The sequence below is a fragment of the Podarcis vaucheri genome, assembly GCF_965113315.1.
Source record: "Podarcis vaucheri genome assembly, chromosome: 14".
Lineage (NCBI taxonomy): Eukaryota > Metazoa > Chordata > Lepidosauria > Squamata > Lacertidae > Podarcis > Podarcis vaucheri.
The window spans coordinates 27,406,121-27,423,543 of NC_138752.1; the positions used below are offsets into that span (position 1 = coordinate 27,406,121).

The window sequence follows — 17,423 nt, forward strand, 5'->3', positions numbered from 1 at the left end:
TAAGTCTTTTGTGCAGAGGAAACGAGACGTGAAATGAGAGGGAAACATTGGGTTCCGCCTCACTCTAGGGCTTATGTTTTCTCCTTGCTGCATCTCCACACAAAACCCCCTCAGGTTGACAGGAATGGTCCCGCCCGGGCCGCGCGTCCCGTTGCTAAGGCTACGGTCACGTGGTGCACCGCAGTCCCGCCGCTGTGGGGAGGCAGCCTCAGCCAGGAGCCATGGCTGAGGTGGTCGGGCCGGGGGCGGAGATAGGGCGCATTTTAGTACAGGTGGGTCCAGATAACACTGCACGTAAGTCCCTCACGGCCGCCTCACTAGCCTCGTTTCTATTGGCCTTGTGGCCACTTGACCAAACTCCCATGAACCTTTGCTCTTATGGCCTCCCGCGCCCACCCAGCCTTGCGTCGCTCCCATTGGACGCAGGGTTGGCCTTAAGGCCCTGAAGACCCTGATTAGGCTGGCCATTTACAAAGTGCCAAGGAAAAAAATGGAGGAGCAGCAGCAGCGTCCACAAGGTTTACTTAAAAGTGGCACATGCCAATTTATATGTGTAGATGCACATTTAAAAATAAGCACACTGGAAGCTTCCATTTGCATTTTAAACTGTTCCATGACATGTTTAGAGAAGAGCTGTAATTCAGTAGTAAAACATCTGTTTTGTATGTCATAGGTCCTAGATTCAATCCCCAATGGCATTTCCAGCTGGGGTTGAGAATACCTCCTGGCTGGAAGAAACTTTGGAGAGCTGCCACCTCTCAGTGCAAGTAGACAGGCCCAGTGGTTTCCCTCAATATAAAACCGCTTCTATTGTTTCCTAAACAGAAATACATCTTGGCACCATTGTGGCCTGATGACTTAGTGTGGTTCCTCTGCTGTCCAGGTTTGCTGATTGTTGATGGGCAACTTAAAGCTCTCCCCACTCCCTTCTTAGAATTTCTTTAAATCAGGTTTTGACTGGTCAGCCTAACAAATAGAGGACTGTTTCCTGCACCATAGGGCACATAGCCACACCAACCCAAGTGCAAATCTCCCTTCACACATTATGCCCACTGTGGACCTCTCTGAAGTGGTCAGTCCCTGTGCCTCTCCATGCAAAAAGGAGTCCCTCCATGTAGACAAAAAGCATATCAGAAAGGAGGACTGTAGCCAAGCCTTCTGACATGCTAGATTTCTGTGTGTGGGGACTTGCTCTGTTTTGGTATTGAAGAATTAAAATCAAATCAGCCCTCACCAGTCTGAAATGGTAGTGAAAATTAAACCAAACTATCTCACTAAAAACAGTCATGTGGCATCGTAAAGACTAACATCTCGCACATGCACATACTTGTCCTAACCCAACTGAAAAGATTGTTGTGAGGATGAAATGTAGGCTATACTGAGTTTTGGGCATAGGAAAGATAAAATAAAAACACATTCTATGCTTTGGTTGCTCCAGAGCCTCCTTCTAACTGTTTTTCAAATTGCACCTTTTACTTAACTTCTGTGAGCTCTTGCCTTGATGCCTCCCAGCTTTCTTCAAATGTTAATGTTTATTTTTCCTCTCCTTTTGCACATTGAAGCGTAGCTTTTTGGCAGAGAAAGATTGGATTTAGAAATGTTTATTGAAAATTTCAAGGGAGCTGAGATTTTCCATAGTAGCTGAGGCTGCAATGTCATGCACACTTAACCAGTGAATAAAGTACATTGAACTCTGGGCCTAGCTTCTCAGTAAGCTATGCTTAGAATTAGGTAGCACATTTGATGACTAATGCAGTGAAGATCCTTGCTTTGATCTTGCAAAGCTTAGATCTTGGAAAAGTCACTTGAATGAACAGTAATGTTTAGGAAAAGATGAAGGGCCATAGCTCAGTGGTAGAGTATTTGCCTTTCAAGCAAAAGGTCCTAGGTTCAATCCCCAATATCACTGGATGGGGTTGGGAATAGCCCCTGTCTGAAATCCTGGAGAGCTGCTACCAATAGAGTACAGTGGTACCTCGGGTTACATACGCTTCAGGTTACAGATGCTTCAGGTTACAGACTCCGCTAACCCAGAAATCGTACCTTGGGTTAAGAACTTTGCTTCAGGATGAGAACAGAAATCGTGCTCTGGTGGCGCGGCGGCAGCTGGAGGCCCCATTAGCTAAAGTGGTGCTTCAGGTTAAGAACAGTTTCAGGTTAAGAACGGACCTCCGGAACGAATTAAGTATTTAACCCGAGGTACCACTGTACATAATACTGAACTAGATAAGAGCAGTACTCTGACTTGTTATAAGGTGGGCAGCGTTCTTGGTTCACTCAGGGCAACCACTTGAGTTCTTGACCCTTGCTCCTCTTGACTGATAAAAACTAACGGGGAGGGGACAACTGGCTGGGCCAAGGAGTTGATTAATGTCTCCATGAAAGAGAGGGTGGTCCTTGCCTGCTTGAAGGAGGCAATGGTAAAACCACTCCTCAAGAAGCCCTCCCTGGACTAAGAAAATCTAAGAAATTTTTCTAATCCTCTACTTCTTGGGAAATGTTCTTGATCAGGTGATTGTGGACCAGATTCTGGTGCTCTTGGAGGAAACTGATATTCTAGATCCATTTCAATTGGGGTTTTGGCACAGAAACTGCTTTGGTTGCCCTGTATGACCTATGTCGAGAGAGAGACAAGTGAAATGTATCCCAGTTAATTCTCATTGACCTCTCAATGGCTTTCAAGACAATCAACCATGGTATCCTTCTGGAACAGCTGTCTGACTTAGGGGGGTGGCACTGCTTTGTGGTGGTTCCTACTTGGATGGTCATTTCCAGAGGGGGATGCTTGGGGAGTGCTCTTCAGCCCTGTGGAGCCTCCAGTGAGGGTTCCTCAGGGTTCAATTTTCTCCCCTATGCTATTTAATATCTACATGAAATTGCTTAGTGGGGTTATCCAGAGTTTTGGAGTTCGTTGTCAGCAATATGCATGCTTTCTGATGAGTAAGGTTACAGAAAGCATGTTCCATCAGATGTTTGAGTTCCTCTTCAATGCCAGGTACAATCTGAGGTGCTTGTGCTGTCCATTCCTGTTTAATAGGCTGACTTTGGGCCTGGGAGCCAAATGTGGTCTCTCCCTTTGGACATCAGGACTCTCACCAGACCACATCCGCTCCCCAGGTAACCCGTTTCCCCAACCCTGCTTCACACTCCTCTCAAGTGCTTTTGTTTGGCTGGGATGTATCATTGGGCTGTGATAATGCCTCTAGCTTGACTGGATGGAGGCTAGTGTGGGGTAGGGGTAGGCGTAGAAACCTGTGACCTTTGTGTGACTGGAATGAAGCCTATGACACAAAGGTAAAATGTGCATTTGTTGCCCTGCACACTTTTGCTTCTGGCTGCACCCACCACTGGCATGCTGCTCTTGGAAGATTCCCCACAAGGAAATGTGGTCCTCCAGCTGAAAAACATGGCCCACATGCACTGGGCTTTGTGTATTTTTTTTAAAAAAATACCTCCAATCCTGTGTCTCATTACCATCTTGGCAGTCTGCTAAGAATGCTCTCTTTGTTGTTATAATATGATGCTCATTTCATAATGATGTATGGAGTTATAACTTGGTTGCTGTGTTCTTAGAGTGTTGCCAAAGTCCAGGCTTAAAGTGCTGCAAACCTTTATTGTTTTCTGTTAAGCTCCTGGAGGTAATTTTAAGTTGACAGTGTATTTCATTGATATTTTCATCATATTTATTTCCCTTTCTGTTATGGATGTACTATGTTGTAAGTTGCCTCAAGCATTTTGGATGACGTGGGTTAGAAATCTGACAGCACTATCCTAAGTATATGTACCTAGAAGCCAGTTTCATTAAGTCCAATAGGACTTATCTCCACCCCCATCATTCAGATACCAAAACACTGAGGTCCAGCTCTGAGGGCCTTCTGGTGGTTCCCTCACAAGTTACAGGGAACCAGGCAGAGGGCCTTCTCAATAGTGGCACCCGCCCTATGGAACGCCCTCCCACCAGATGTCAAGGAAATAAACAACTACAGTAATACCTCCGCAAATGTCTGTCTTGTCTAGCGTCCATTCCAGCGAACGTCTGCGGGAAACCCGGAAGTACCGGAATGGGTTACTTCCAGGTTTGTCACATGCGCAAATGTGCAAACCGCTCCGCATGTGTGTGCAGACACGGCACTTTACCCTGCATCCTTTTCAGCTAGCGGCCAGGGCTCTGGAATGGATCCTGGCCGCAAAACAAGGTACGACTGTATCTGACTTTTAGAAGACATCTGAAGGCAGCCCTGTTTAGGGAAGTTTTTAATGTTTGATGTTTTATTGTGCTTTTAATATTTTGTTGGGAGCCGCCCAGAGTGGCTGGGGAAACCCAGCCAGAAGGGTGGGATATTATTTTTATTAATAATAATAATAATAATAATAATAATAATAATAATAATATAATATACTCCACCCATCTGGCTGGGTTTCCTAGCCACTCTGGGCAGCTTCCAACAAAAATATTAAAATACAATAGCCTGTTAAACATTATTATTATAAACAAATTATTATTATTATGTAGGATTGCAGTTAAGCAGTGCAACCCTATGCAGGTTTATAAAGAAAAATCTGATTGCATTTCCCAGCAGTGAAACTTTTGCACTTTTGATTTTAAGTACTGTCTGTGATATGTTGTGGTGGTGTTTCCATTGTTTTATATAATGTTATTGTTGTGAGCTGCCCTGGGTTCCCTTCAGGGAGGAAAGGCAGATTATACATTTTAAATAATAAGTGTCTTTAGGATTGCAGCTTGTATAGAAGAAATAGATAGTTATCAAGTTTTTTTTCTGATGCATGCTTTTTGGGTTGCAATATTTTACACCCCTCCCTGCCCCTTTCAACCTGCTCCTCTCCTCTTCTGTGTTCCATAAAATTGCAGAGGTTGCTCCCTGAAGTGTGTGTTTGTGTGCAGTGCTTAGTAAATCTGTTTTGCTTTCAGTTTCTGTGAAATATATTTACACCCTGATGATGCATGCATTTACTGCAAGCTTCAACTAATTTTCTAGGTTCAAGAAGATCTTCAACAGCTGAAGGACCAGCTGCGAGACATCAGCCATGGTTGGGAACTGCAGGATGCTCAGAACCTTGAAGCTGCTATTGAAAGTACAGAGAACAGATTAAAGGTAAGTGGATGGAGAATCTTCCAACAAAAATGGGGAAACGTCTCCCAGTGAAAGCGTTAATCAGTATTTTATCCTCAAGTGAAAATGTGACACCTCATCACTTTCTAAATTCCGTTTCTGAATAGTAAATGGTTTGAAGTGCCAAGTATTGTATTTTAGAGCAGTGACAGTACGTTTTGGGTGCTCAGCATTATACGGCTGTCTTAGACATAGCATAAACTCAGACAAATTCAGAGCCTGGGATGATGTCTTTCATTTTTGTTTTCAAAGCTCAAAATTTGCTCAGATCTGCTGGCTGAGGTAGCTCTTCCATCACCTCAATATCCTATATTTTCTTTCTCCCTATCCCTGAACAGAAACACGCTGAAAGGTATTTAAATGCTGTAAACCAAACTGTGCTAACAATTTCGTCACCTTCTAATGTGGATCTGCGTTCAAGACAGGTGTCCAAATGGTAAGAGTACTGGAATTTATTTGTGTATGTTACTTTATCTGTATATTTTTAAATATAGATGTTTATATTCTAATTGTAGTATTTGGGTGTTTGTAGAGTTCTTATGGCATATTACAAATAGTCAAAAATCCACACACAAAAAGCTGTATCAGAAGACACGCCTTCCATCTTATAGCAGAAATTGGACTAGTTGTTCTCAGGATTCTGTAAATTTCTGTGTCTACAGAGTTAAGGACACTAATAATGCCTCCTGTTGTGGTTTCAAGTTCATATACTTAACCCAAGTTTTCAGGTTTTTTTATTGTTTCATTGTTTGTTGCTTGATGCCTGTGCTCCTCTAGGAGAAAGGGTGGGATATGAATTTAACAAGTAAGAAATAAATTGTAGCAGTTTAAACTATTGCAGGTGTGGGAAATAAAGTTGGAACTGAACCAAATCTTGCAACATTTCCCTATTTATTTCTCTCAGGGGGCTCCCCATGGAGACATCACAGAAAGAAATAATTTGCCCAGAGATGTCTGCAATTACCACTCAGCCCTGCGGCAGGTTATCACCACATAGGTCTTCTGCACCAAAGGTCTGAAGGAACTCATGGCTTGTAATCCTTCCAGTGATTTTGTAACCGTCTTATACTCCCAACTGAGTCTCTTTTCCCTAGTGCTCTCTCAAAGAACCTCTCAAGTCCTAAAGGGCAGGCCTAATGCTTTGCTTTGCAAAGCAGAAAGTGGGTATCGGAGTGTGTCCTTGTCTGCAAGGACAATGGATGTAGCTATAGCGTGTGAAGCCACACACGAGCCAAATTGGGGGGGGGGGGGAGTGGTGCAGCAGACGTAATCCAGTTCAAGGTCACAACTGCACCATACTTTTAAAGCAAATGACTTCCCAAAAAGAATCCTAGTTTTGTTAAGGGTGCTCAAAATTGCACCTCTGTGAAGTGTAAACTATAATCCACAGAATTATTTGGGGAAAGTCACGTATTTAAAAGGTGCATTAAATGTTCTTTAAATGTAAGGTGTGGATGCTCTAAGTGAACTATATCATAAGGAAATGAAATTCTGTGATGAGCAGCAGAAGCAAAAAATATAGAGAGGATCTATGGACAGAAAATCAGAAGCAGGTTGGCCAAACCCACAATGACAGTAGGCTAAGTGAGAAAGGGGCTGCTCCTGCATTAAATATTTTTTGCTTCTAATACCAACCTCCAATCTCTCTCTACATCACTATGCATGGTTGATCTTAATTTGGAGAGGGGCATGCTATGGCCTACCCAGGGTTTACCTTGTGGGGCTGAAGCCCCACTGCCCTTCCATATCATGTCGTTATGGCATCTGCCGACAAAAAAACCAGCCCTAATTTAACTTCAGAAAATAAATGTAGTTCAGCTTTGCCAGCTGTTCTCAATTGCTGGTACACTGGCAGAATGACTCTTTATCATGAAACAGTTGTGAAATACAGCTAAGAGATTGCTGCCTGTTACCTGCCTTAAGCTTCTGGGTATAGGGACATGGGTGGCGCTGTGGTCTAAACCACAGAGCCTAGGGCCTGCTGATCAGAGGGTCGGCAGTTTGGATCCCTTTGACGGGGTAAGCTCCTGTTGCTTGGCCCAGCTCCTGCCCACCTAGCAGTTCAAAAGCACATCAAGTGCAAGTAGATAAATAGGTACTGCTCTGGTGGGAAGGTAAACGGCGTTTCCGTGCACTGCTCTGGTTCGCCAGAAGAGGCTTAGTCATGCTGGCCACATGACCCGGAAGCTGTCTGCGGAAAAACACTGGCTCCCTTGGCCTAAAGAGTGAGATGAGCGCGCAACCCTGGAGACCTTCCCTAACAGTCAGGGGTACCTTTACCTTTACTATAGGGCAGGTTAGACATTTACATTGTTGACTTGCTATGTTTTCTGGATTTTGTGAAAGCCCCAAACATGGAAGTTCAAGTAAATCATTAAAATGAGACTCATTTTGGCAGAACTGCATAATTATGTTGAGGGCCTGGGCTTTGTTATGGCAGAAATTTTGAATCATTTTTGGTGCCAGATCTTCAGCCTTGATAGATTGCTGAACTTGCTTGAGCAAAAGCAGAGAAAATCAGAGCTCTAAGCAGCCATGCTTGTTCCCCATTCATCAGCTGGGGAATAAGCCTGTGTTCATTTTCAGTGCCATGTTTACGGGAAAACTACAGGGAGGTATTACTGCTCTTGATACAGGTCCAAATGTGTTGTTGCCTCTCCTTTCAGCACAATTAAAAGACAGGCTCTGTGTGAAATGCAAGTGCCTGCACACAGGGATAATTCTACCCTGTGTGTTAACTTCTGTGGCTTCTATTTTTATATCCATAAAACAGAAGGCATCATATTCATTAAGCCAAAGATGAGCTTATTAAAGATATGTTCCCCCCCCCCTTTCCACTAGGATTTTCTTCCGCTGGATTTTTTTTTTAAAGCAAGCAAAATAGCTGGAGACATTCCATCCAGCTAAAACCAGTATTATCACTCCCTTCAGGATTGTGAATTCCCATTTCTTTAATTATTATTTATTTCCCATTTACTTCCTAAGCATGTTCTTTACCTTCATGGAGTCAGTGAACTGAAGCTGAACCAGAGGAAGCTGTTTTGGTTCACTGGGCCGGTAATCCCTGATTTAAAAATAAATAACTAAATAAAAATCTACAGCAAGTTTGGCAGGACCACAAATGTAGCCTGCTGATCAGACTAGGAATCAACTACATCCGCTTAGAGCAAAAGATACTAAGCAGAGGAGCCCAGTGGATTTTCTGGCTTTTTCAACATCCAGAGAATCTCAACATTGGGGGGAGGGGGAGGGTTGGAAGTGGGGGGAGTAAGATTCTAGCCCACAAAAGGCAAGGTTAATAATATGTGGATAGTTTTTTGCTGAAGGACTTAAAATGTAATTCATACCCAGTCCCTGCAGATGAGATCCTGAAGCCTTGATTCATGCCTTCATGGATCCTTGCAGTCTCCTTACAAAGTATGCCAAGCCAAGAGTGCCGCTGGGTGGAGCAGCTACCCTCAGGATTGAATTTACCCTCAAAGTTAGATGGCTTTGGAAGAGGGTTAGATTAATTCATGGAGGATAAGGCTAGCAACCGCTGCTTATCAGTAAGCATCTGAATACCAGTTGCTGGGAATCACAAGTAGGGAGAGTGCTCTTGCCCTCAGGTTCTACTTACAGGTTGGCCATTATGAGAACAGGGTGGTGGCCTAGATGGGGCTTCTTATGTTCTTAGGGTTCTGCAGGGTGGTTGCCACAGAGCTGCTCAAGTATTCTGTGGTGTCAGGCTCAGGCAGAGGTGATGGAATACCCTTTTGAGTCTAGTCAGCCAAAGAAGCTCTAGGTCCTGCAAGAAATGTATGGCTGCCAGCCCCAGGGTCCAGAGCTCTTTGACTTAAGTGAGGCCAAAGCTGCCAGAAAGAGCCTCTGAGATTAGGATCACCTTTGCTGCAGAGTTTTGGGCCACAAAGAGGGTAGTAGCTAAGAGTTTAGTTCCCCGGTTTGGTGACAGAAGGGCAAAAGCAGGGGTTATACAATCTTATGTTTCTTACTTTAGTGCTGCATTCTGGTCTCTGACCTCCCTCATCCACGCAGGATGTGAGCTTGGGCTGTATATGTCTGCTTTTTCTAGTTAGCCATTTTGTTTGCATTCTGCCTTGGGGTTGTACATCAGTGCACTAAGCCAATTGCCCAAGAAAACCCAGTGCACATACCTGCTTAGCAACTCCACACATGCTTTCAAAGTATGTGTGCAAATTATCAGCAGATGAGTTCTCTAGAACCTTTGTTTTTGTTTGTTCCATTTATCATCTATTTACAGCTTTTTCTCTTGCAGCAAAAACTTTCAATGATGGTGAAGATTATGTACAATCCACACAATGCTTGCCATCGAAATTTTGTAAATGAGAACTATGGAGTTGACTTGCCAATAATGAATCAGAGACAAACAGCCCCTGTAAGTAACAAGGATGTGGTTCAATGGCTTATTTGTTTCAATATTATTGTAACTCTTGTAAATTATTCCCCCAAACAATCCAGGCAGGCAGTATTGCAGCAGCTTTTTGGGGGTGGGTGGTTAGGAGATGCAGTCCTAGTTCAGAAGATCAGCCTCAGAAGAAGATGGGGCTTCAAATGACATTGCATTGATTTCTTTACATTTGATGACAACACCTTCTTTGATGAGTAAACTCTTTCCATTAAAAAGTTTTGTGCCTGAGGCAATGGGAGGTAGAATGAAAGTTGTGTTTAACGTGTTTAATGTGTGATGGCCCCTTCATATGTTCAACCCATCACTTGATGTAGTCATCTGATGATTAGTTTGCATATACAAACTAGCCCTGAGTCTGTTTCAATTATATTCTCCATGTTTTCTGTGCTTAACCATTTTTGGCCATAAGTTTACAAAAGATAGCAACTTGGATCTTGGAAGTTGTTTCAGATAATGCACATTTACAATAAATCCTGGTCCTTGAAAATCAACATTTTGTTTAAAAAAATGATAGGTCAATTATGTTAAGTACAAACCACTTGGATGTATAACTTACTAGTATTAATGAAAAATTATCTGCAAATTATATATCAATTATATGTAACTGTGATATACAAGAAGACAGCACTTGTGAAAATATGAAATTATTTTAATTACAGCAATGGAAATATACGAATTAGCACTGTTAATTAAAATTACATGCAAATTATGTTAATTGCAAGCAATTAAAATGTATAGATTAGTATTGTTTGTGAACACATGAAATTATGTTAATTACATGTGGCTAAAATATGCAGATTAGCAATGTTAATTAAAATGGGATGCAAATTATGTTAATTGTCTGCATCTTAGAGATGCAAATGAGCTGCATCCCTCTAACATTCCTCTCGCCGGTGATTTCTGACATGGCCTAATGAGCTGCTCACCTCGGTCATAGAACATACACCAAGGAAAATGGCCGTTGAAATTGCCACAGTGATAGTTCTAAATAATTGCTGTGACCTAGAAGGAGCATTCTATCGTTCTCATTTTCATAAAGATTGCTGCACAGCCATAGACTTATACTGGCATTTTGGTCCCAATATCCAAATAAATAAATAAATAAATAATGTAAACTTGGAACCTCTTCATTTATTCATAAGGAAGAATTTAATGCTGTGGCGATCTCGAGTTTTTACGAGTTGCTGTCTTCTGCTGCCCGTTCAACTAAGTTACTCCAATTGCTCCTTTTCCTCTTCCCGCTTTTACTCTGTGTGTGTGTTTTGTGCTATGTACGCATGTATTTGAATTAATCTCCTACGGGATGCTTGCATACATTTTTAAAATGATGGCAATAAAGCAATTTCTTTCATTTCAAATGAACAGGAGAGTGGATAGAAGCAGTGTAAGATCTGAAGAAAAGAATATACTGTACACACACACACACACTTTAAATACTTGCATATGACTGCAATTACAAAGAAAACCATAATTTTGGCATCAGTAGCAGAATTAGACTTAAACAAATTGATGTTCCACTGCAGTAATCTGGAATACGTTGACTGCATTTATAATAACATAACAGGAGACCACAGTGAATTAATAAACTGTCCCTTTCACCAAAAATAAGAGAGGGAATAATTGGTGAGACAGAGTTAAGTGAACAGATGACTACATTCAGCCTCCTCTCAACCTAGAAATGGGAATGTGAAGGTCACCCCTATCCTGGATGACAAACGGAGAGCTCTTTGTTGGTAAACAAATTAATCTTTGGAAAGGTCACCATTTGTTTTACATTTTTTATCCAGTTCTTGTCATCTGGAATCCAAGATTGACTGTCATTCTGCAAGGCGGAGTGCAGCTGAAGCGGCTTCCGTCCGTATCAGCATTCTTTGACGGAGCTCGGCGCCTGATTGAGATGCTATGGGCTGCTGGCTTACAGCTGTCGCCGGACCAGAATGAAGGCCCAGCCCAGAATTCCAATAAGCAGTGCTGGCCAATTCTGCCTGGTGTAAGCTGGCCCTCTGCCCACAAGTAAAATGTGTGGCACTTCGAGCCAGCAATTATCTCGCTCACTTCCTTCTGTGCTGCTTCTGTTTCGTTTTTTGAAAAGCACATGTGGCACAGACTGGAGTTGTGTAGCTATTTTTGCACAAACACCTGGTACGGCAGAGTTTTGAGACGGATAGATTTGGGGAGGGGGGCACTTTTGGTAGGTTTTCAGTAAAAAAAGTCTTTCCTAACAGTTTAAAGGCAGACTCCTGCACCCCACCAGTGCACACATGCACACAAAGAACTGAAAGGCATTGACTTAGTGAGATGGTAAGGAAGCTGCAGACTTAACTTAGTAGTTAAAGGCATGATCTATGAAATATCTATTTCAAATGTCATGTTAGCTATGAATTCATTGAGTGGCCTGAATATGTCGTAACCCCACCCCACTAATATTGGCCTACCTTACAGAACTGTTGGAACTGACATATATGTTAAGTGCTTCTAACTACCTAGAGAGAGGGGCCATATTCAACTCATGGAAATCTTTAAGAATAGATAATGGTGCAGTGCTCTTGATTTAAGGCTTTATTATATGTGTAAAAACATCTGTAGTTTACATTATCTTTATATCTAGTACCTCCTTTTTCCACAATCAAAAAGCATTTTAATAGAGAGTGACAAAATCAGGAGGGGGTTTTTTCTTCCTTTGGAAGACTATCAAATACTCAAACTTAAGAGTTTCATCACAGATGGAAAGTATTTGGGGTTTTTTTGCACGGACTATATATTTTCCATGTGTCCATAATTTTGCGGAATCAATTCCATGGGCCACTGATAATATGAAATAATTATCCAACTAATTTGTCAGTGTCACTAAAGAGCAGCAGCTGAAGCCAAATCTGCTTGTGATCCGTCATCAACACTGATCTGATGCTAAGAGAAAACTTGTCTGTCAGCTACTCAGCTGTGCAAGTATAAGGTGGACAAAGTGATGGTAACCTCCAGTGTCCATTCCCCTTTTCTGAAATGTGTTTCTCCCTCAAAAGCTTCTTTTGCCTCTGCACTGCTTTGTTAATAACAAAAGAAATACAATGAGCTAAACAGAAAATCTTTTTTTTTTTGGGGGGGGGGGTGTTCGGTTTAAATTGAAGCAGAGAAAAATAACCATATTGAGTGGGAGTTCTTATCCACAAGAGAAATGCACTTCAAAAAGACTAATAGAATTGTTTTGTCTCAGGCCTCAAGTTAATTATACACAGAATTGCTTGAGATCAGGAGAAAATACTTCTGCAGCACGTTCCAGGCATATTATGCAGAGCAAATGTTTGCCGGCAGCCCGAATTAAGATCTCTCTTCTAACCTTTGAAAATTGTGTTCTGATGTAATGTTTCTCTTCGCCAGAATGTTTCTGTGAAATTAGATATGTCAGATTCATTGTGTTGTAATGAGTCATCTGTGGGGATTTTTCAAGAAAGATCTGGTGACAATGTTGGTAGATTCTAATCTGATTCCTTCCATCTCCTGAGATTACCACAGACCAAACCTGGTCCAAAGAAAGGTTGCTTATGTGAATGCCTCTGTTGGGGAAGAAGGGGGGAGGCATTCCCTTGGTGGCAAGTGTTACAAAAAATACGGTATGTTGCTCTCAAATGGTGTGTTCAGGCTTACAATCAGTTGATGGCTTAGGCTGCAATTCTAACCCCACTTACTTGGTAGTAAGCTCCATTGAAGTCATTAAGACATGGTTAGGACTGCAGCCTTAGTGTTGGAATCAATGCCAGACATGGCACTGCAATTGAAGGAACTTACACTTGACAGTAGTGTAAAGGTTAGGGGGGGGGGACAAAAGTCTTCTTTTTGTTTTTACCTATGGCAGCATTCCATAGTCTTTGAGTTTAGGCAGCTTCCTAGGTAACTTTCACACCACCAGCTGAGAGTGTGTTGCAGTGGGCAATGGGTGCCTTTCCCCACTATTGGAAATCTGGAATGAACTGAATCCTTTTGGCATCCCAACTTTGCCCCTAATTCTCTTCCTAAGAACACTGTCATGTATGACAAATAGGCACAATCTGTCTGTAGCCCACCCATTCTCTTCTAGGTGAGTAAGGAGCTGTTTCCTAACTAACTAATTGATGCTTCAAGCATGGAGGTGTGGAGGATGGACAAAGGACTTTCTGTCCCCTCCTGCTTTCCTTGTGGTGTGTCATTCATTCTCCATCTCTTTTCTCCTGACAGCTCTTTGCTGTGGCCTTTGCTTCACTTCTGATGAAAGATATCTTCAGTTGTGAAGATAATTGAACAGCCTTTGATGGTCAAGTCCAACGCCTCTGTATTCCCCACCTCCTGTTTTGTGCTGAAACAGAGGTGTAAATTGACAGCCCAAGCTCAGATTTTGCCGCTCACTTATTTGACATAAAGTAGTGAATAAGCACCAGACTTAAAACTGCTCCATGTTGCACATGTTAGATATGATGAAGAGCCATTCATGTACACTGGGCCCATCACTTATGTGAGGGTTCTGTCCTGGGGTCCACATGCAAAGGCAAAATCACATAAAGCCAGGAATGCCCAGAACCATCAATCCCATGCAACCATCCCTACCTGTCCAGTGTGGGCTTCTAGGAGTGTTCCAGGGCCCTTGAGTGATCCTCCCAGAGACCAGTAACCAGGCAGAGGGCTTTAATAGCTATTTCTGTGGTGGGTTTCCCATTTGTTTAATTAATTTTTGGCTATTCACCTTGAATCATGAGTGTTTAAGTAGATTATGCAAGAGTTGCAGGCCCACTGTATGCCATATATCAGGGAATTGAGTGAGTTTCACCAGGCCACCAGAAATATCCCAAAAGGGAAAGTTTGTGGTAGAAGGATGAGATTTGCCTAAACCACTTTATGGACTGCCACAGGGAACAATTTTAAATGGCCTTAATATGGTGGCTGTTTCAGAATAACCAGTTTTACATTTTCAGCAGAGGTGGTTAACCTGTGGCCACCTCCATATGATGCTGGACTACAGTTCCCATCATCCCTGGCACATTGACCATGTTGGCTGGGACTTATGGAAATTGTAGTCCAAAAATGTCTGGAGGGCCACAGGTTAGCCTCCCTTGGTTTACATAGTGTCATTGCTGAAACCTAGCTAATTGTTTGTAAAAGGCCATTGGTGTTTTTGTTTTCATAAATTTATTTTATTATTTATAGCATAGCGGACATCACAAGACATTGATTAGATTTTAATTAACTCTCCTTTAAATTGCTTCAACCGCTGACAGTCGACAATCGTGTGGCATGTTCCTAAGCAGTAAAATCTGAGCTCATACTGTTTTTTGTTATTAAACCTTAATGAAACTATTCATAGCGGAAATGGTATTTATTATTTAGCCACGCGTGCGTGAAGAATTCCTTAATATCAAAAAAGTTTGCAGCTGATGAAGGAATAGGTTTCCTCTCGTCTCTCCTTAGGCACCAACTCAGAAGATAGCAAAAGGTGTTACGGTCCCCAGCCTCTCAGTAGCTCCACCTTCCTTCCATTTGAAGAAGGTTTCCTTTCCAGTTTCTAAAATAGATGCAGAGAAAGGTCAGTCACAGCTGTGTGCCCAATCCTCTGGGATTTATTTTGCTATACTTGTCCTGGCATGTATGTTATGCTGGGCATATATAACTTCACCTGAACCACTGGTTGGCAGCCAGTTTGACTGGTGGGGTGTTTTAAATAGGGATGAATGGGCAACACCTGGCAGGAAGTTCACTCACTGTTTCCCCCTTCTCTCACCTCTTCTTTGCATGGTGTGTGAAAGCGGAAAGAGTGTAAGGACAAATCACAAGTGAAGATTCCATCCTTCTGTCATGGGCATCTCTGCCTCCCTCCCCCTTCCAGTGGAGGCTAGTCTGTGAGGGCAAATGCGGTGCTGCCCCACCAGCCTCAGTTTACCTTCAGCCAGCCCCAAACTGCCTATGTTCTTATTTACAACCAGTCCTGGGGTTGTCCCTGGCTGTCAGCATCCTTCTTAGTGAAAAACTAAGCAGGGATGGGAGGCAAACTAGAACAGTTGACTCTGTCCATCATTGGTTCAGGAGCTACCTGCTGTTGGGCTGCTCCTCACCTTCTGCCCAGGGGGCACCAGCCACCACCACTGCTCCCCTCCCACCTCAGTCATATTCCAACTGGAGGAGATAGTGAAAAGGAAAAAGAATACTCTGATTTATACATTCTTCTTCCTGTTCCACCTTGATTTCCTTTTTGAACCACTTCCTGTCTCAGAAGGTTGAGAGAGATGGAAGCAAGAGGGAATTGCTTCCTTCCTCCTAGCATTCTTCCATCTCTCTCTCCTTTTCACCTTTACCAAAGGCAAATGTTAGTCTTAAAAATGTTGCTTGGTAGCTTGGTGCAGCAGTAAAACTGCTGGTATATTTTGCAAAGCTAAGCAGGGTCCAGTATGGTTTCAGATTGGATGGGGAACCACGGCTTGAGATTCCTGCATTAACAGGGGATTGGACTAGATGGCCCTCGGGGTCCCTTCAAACTCTACAGTTCTATGATATTGGTGGGTTGGCTTTAGGACTGAGGGTTTACACTTCCCAGACCAAGCTGCTTCTGAAAGAACTTGTTGAGTCTCCCTGGTTTTTATCTAGGGATCCTGAATCTTATTGAAAGAGGCCTGATTCCACGTGCAGCTAGGATTACTCTAGCGAAGCCTCCCATTCTTCCTCAGGCTGCTCCTCTTCATGAATCTCATGAAAAGCACAAGAAACCAGCTGCAGGTAGGCACAAAAAGATGCTGCTGATACTGTAAAGGAGAAACTTTCTCCATTGTCTGGTCAGTGTTCCGTATTTTGGCAATGGCATTGGTGTTTCTAAGGACTAGTGGTCACAGCAGCAGACAAACCCAGTAGAGTCTGAGGGTGATTTTTCTTCCTTCCTTTCTGGTAACTTGCCAAAACAGTTCCTCCCCTATTCTCATCTGAGGGCTGCCATTCCAGCACTGGGAGAGCTGAGTAGCAGAGCTGACCCCCTCAGCTCTTCTTTGACAGGCCAGCTCCATCAGGCCTCCTCTCGCCTCAACTGTCATCTGAGGGCAAACGTTTCATCAGGCTGCCTCAGAGGGAGAGATGGGAAGCAGGGCTCATTCTGTCTGCTTTGCTAGAGGCCCAGCTCCATCAGGCACCTCCTGCCTCTGAACTTTAGTAGTTGGTCAATATAGGAACAACTGTCTAGAAATTTGTGCCTGAGTTTTGAGTTTTATTTTCTTCTTTCCTCCTTGTCCCTTTCCCCTTATCTGTTGTATTATCGTTTGTTTGTTTGTTTGTTTGTTTGTTTGTTTGTTTGAACAGAAGTTTGTGGGTAGGGAATGTCTTGTTTTGATTTCATGTAAGCCACTTTTGGGTGATGAGCAGTGTACAAATGCTCTAGATAAATAGACTTCAGTTTGTCAAGCTTGCTTGAGCTGACCAATGGTTTTACCATTGCCACCCTGCCTTTTCAGCAGTCAGGCTACCAGCCATCCCACTCTGCCAAAGCCCAGCCTCCTTGCATCACATGGTACTCTTTGGCAAATTAAAATGTAACAGCAGCTCCTGTTCTGCTAAGAATAGGAGTCTGGACCCATGAAAGGTCCGTTCTGCCTCTGTCCGCACTGTACCTGAAAATGCATTTCCAGTGCCATGCTTTTTGTGTCTGTGGTTGCCTCCAGCTGACCTGTTTGTTTGCAGGGAGGTTGTTTCTTGCACTTTCATCTTCATAAGAAGTCTAATTTGAATGTCTCACCGTGTGTGCAAATCAACTTGAATTTGTCTGTATGTGACTGAATCTCCCCAGAAAATAGCTACAGCCTGGAAGAGTCCAAATTGTAATCTGTAGTTTAATAGAGTGGATGCTTATAGTTGTAGCTTTC

General features: G+C 42.8%; 1 protein-coding gene across 4 annotated transcripts in view; it reads left to right on the top strand.

Annotated features, from left to right (window-relative positions):
* Positions 1–54: 54 nt before the first annotated feature.
* Positions 55–17,423, top strand: part of IQCH (IQ motif containing H) — an 82,507-nt gene continuing 65,138 nt past the window's right edge. Inside the window, exons 1-7 of one of the 4 annotated variants that reach the window (XM_082198368.1) lie at positions 55–272; positions 4,998–5,114; positions 5,471–5,568; positions 6,037–6,145; positions 9,409–9,528; positions 14,995–15,109; positions 16,165–16,293. In XM_082198368.1, coding sequence (XP_082054494.1) covers positions 222–272; positions 4,998–5,114; positions 5,471–5,568; positions 6,037–6,145; positions 9,409–9,528; positions 14,995–15,109; positions 16,165–16,293 — 739 coding nt within the window. In that variant the 5' untranslated portion in view covers positions 55–221. The remainder of the gene's footprint in view (positions 273–4,997; positions 5,115–5,470; positions 5,569–6,036; positions 6,146–9,408; positions 9,529–14,994; positions 15,110–16,164; positions 16,294–17,423) is intronic. The other 3 variants (XM_082198369.1, XM_082198367.1, XM_082198366.1) reach the window with 3 other exon arrangements.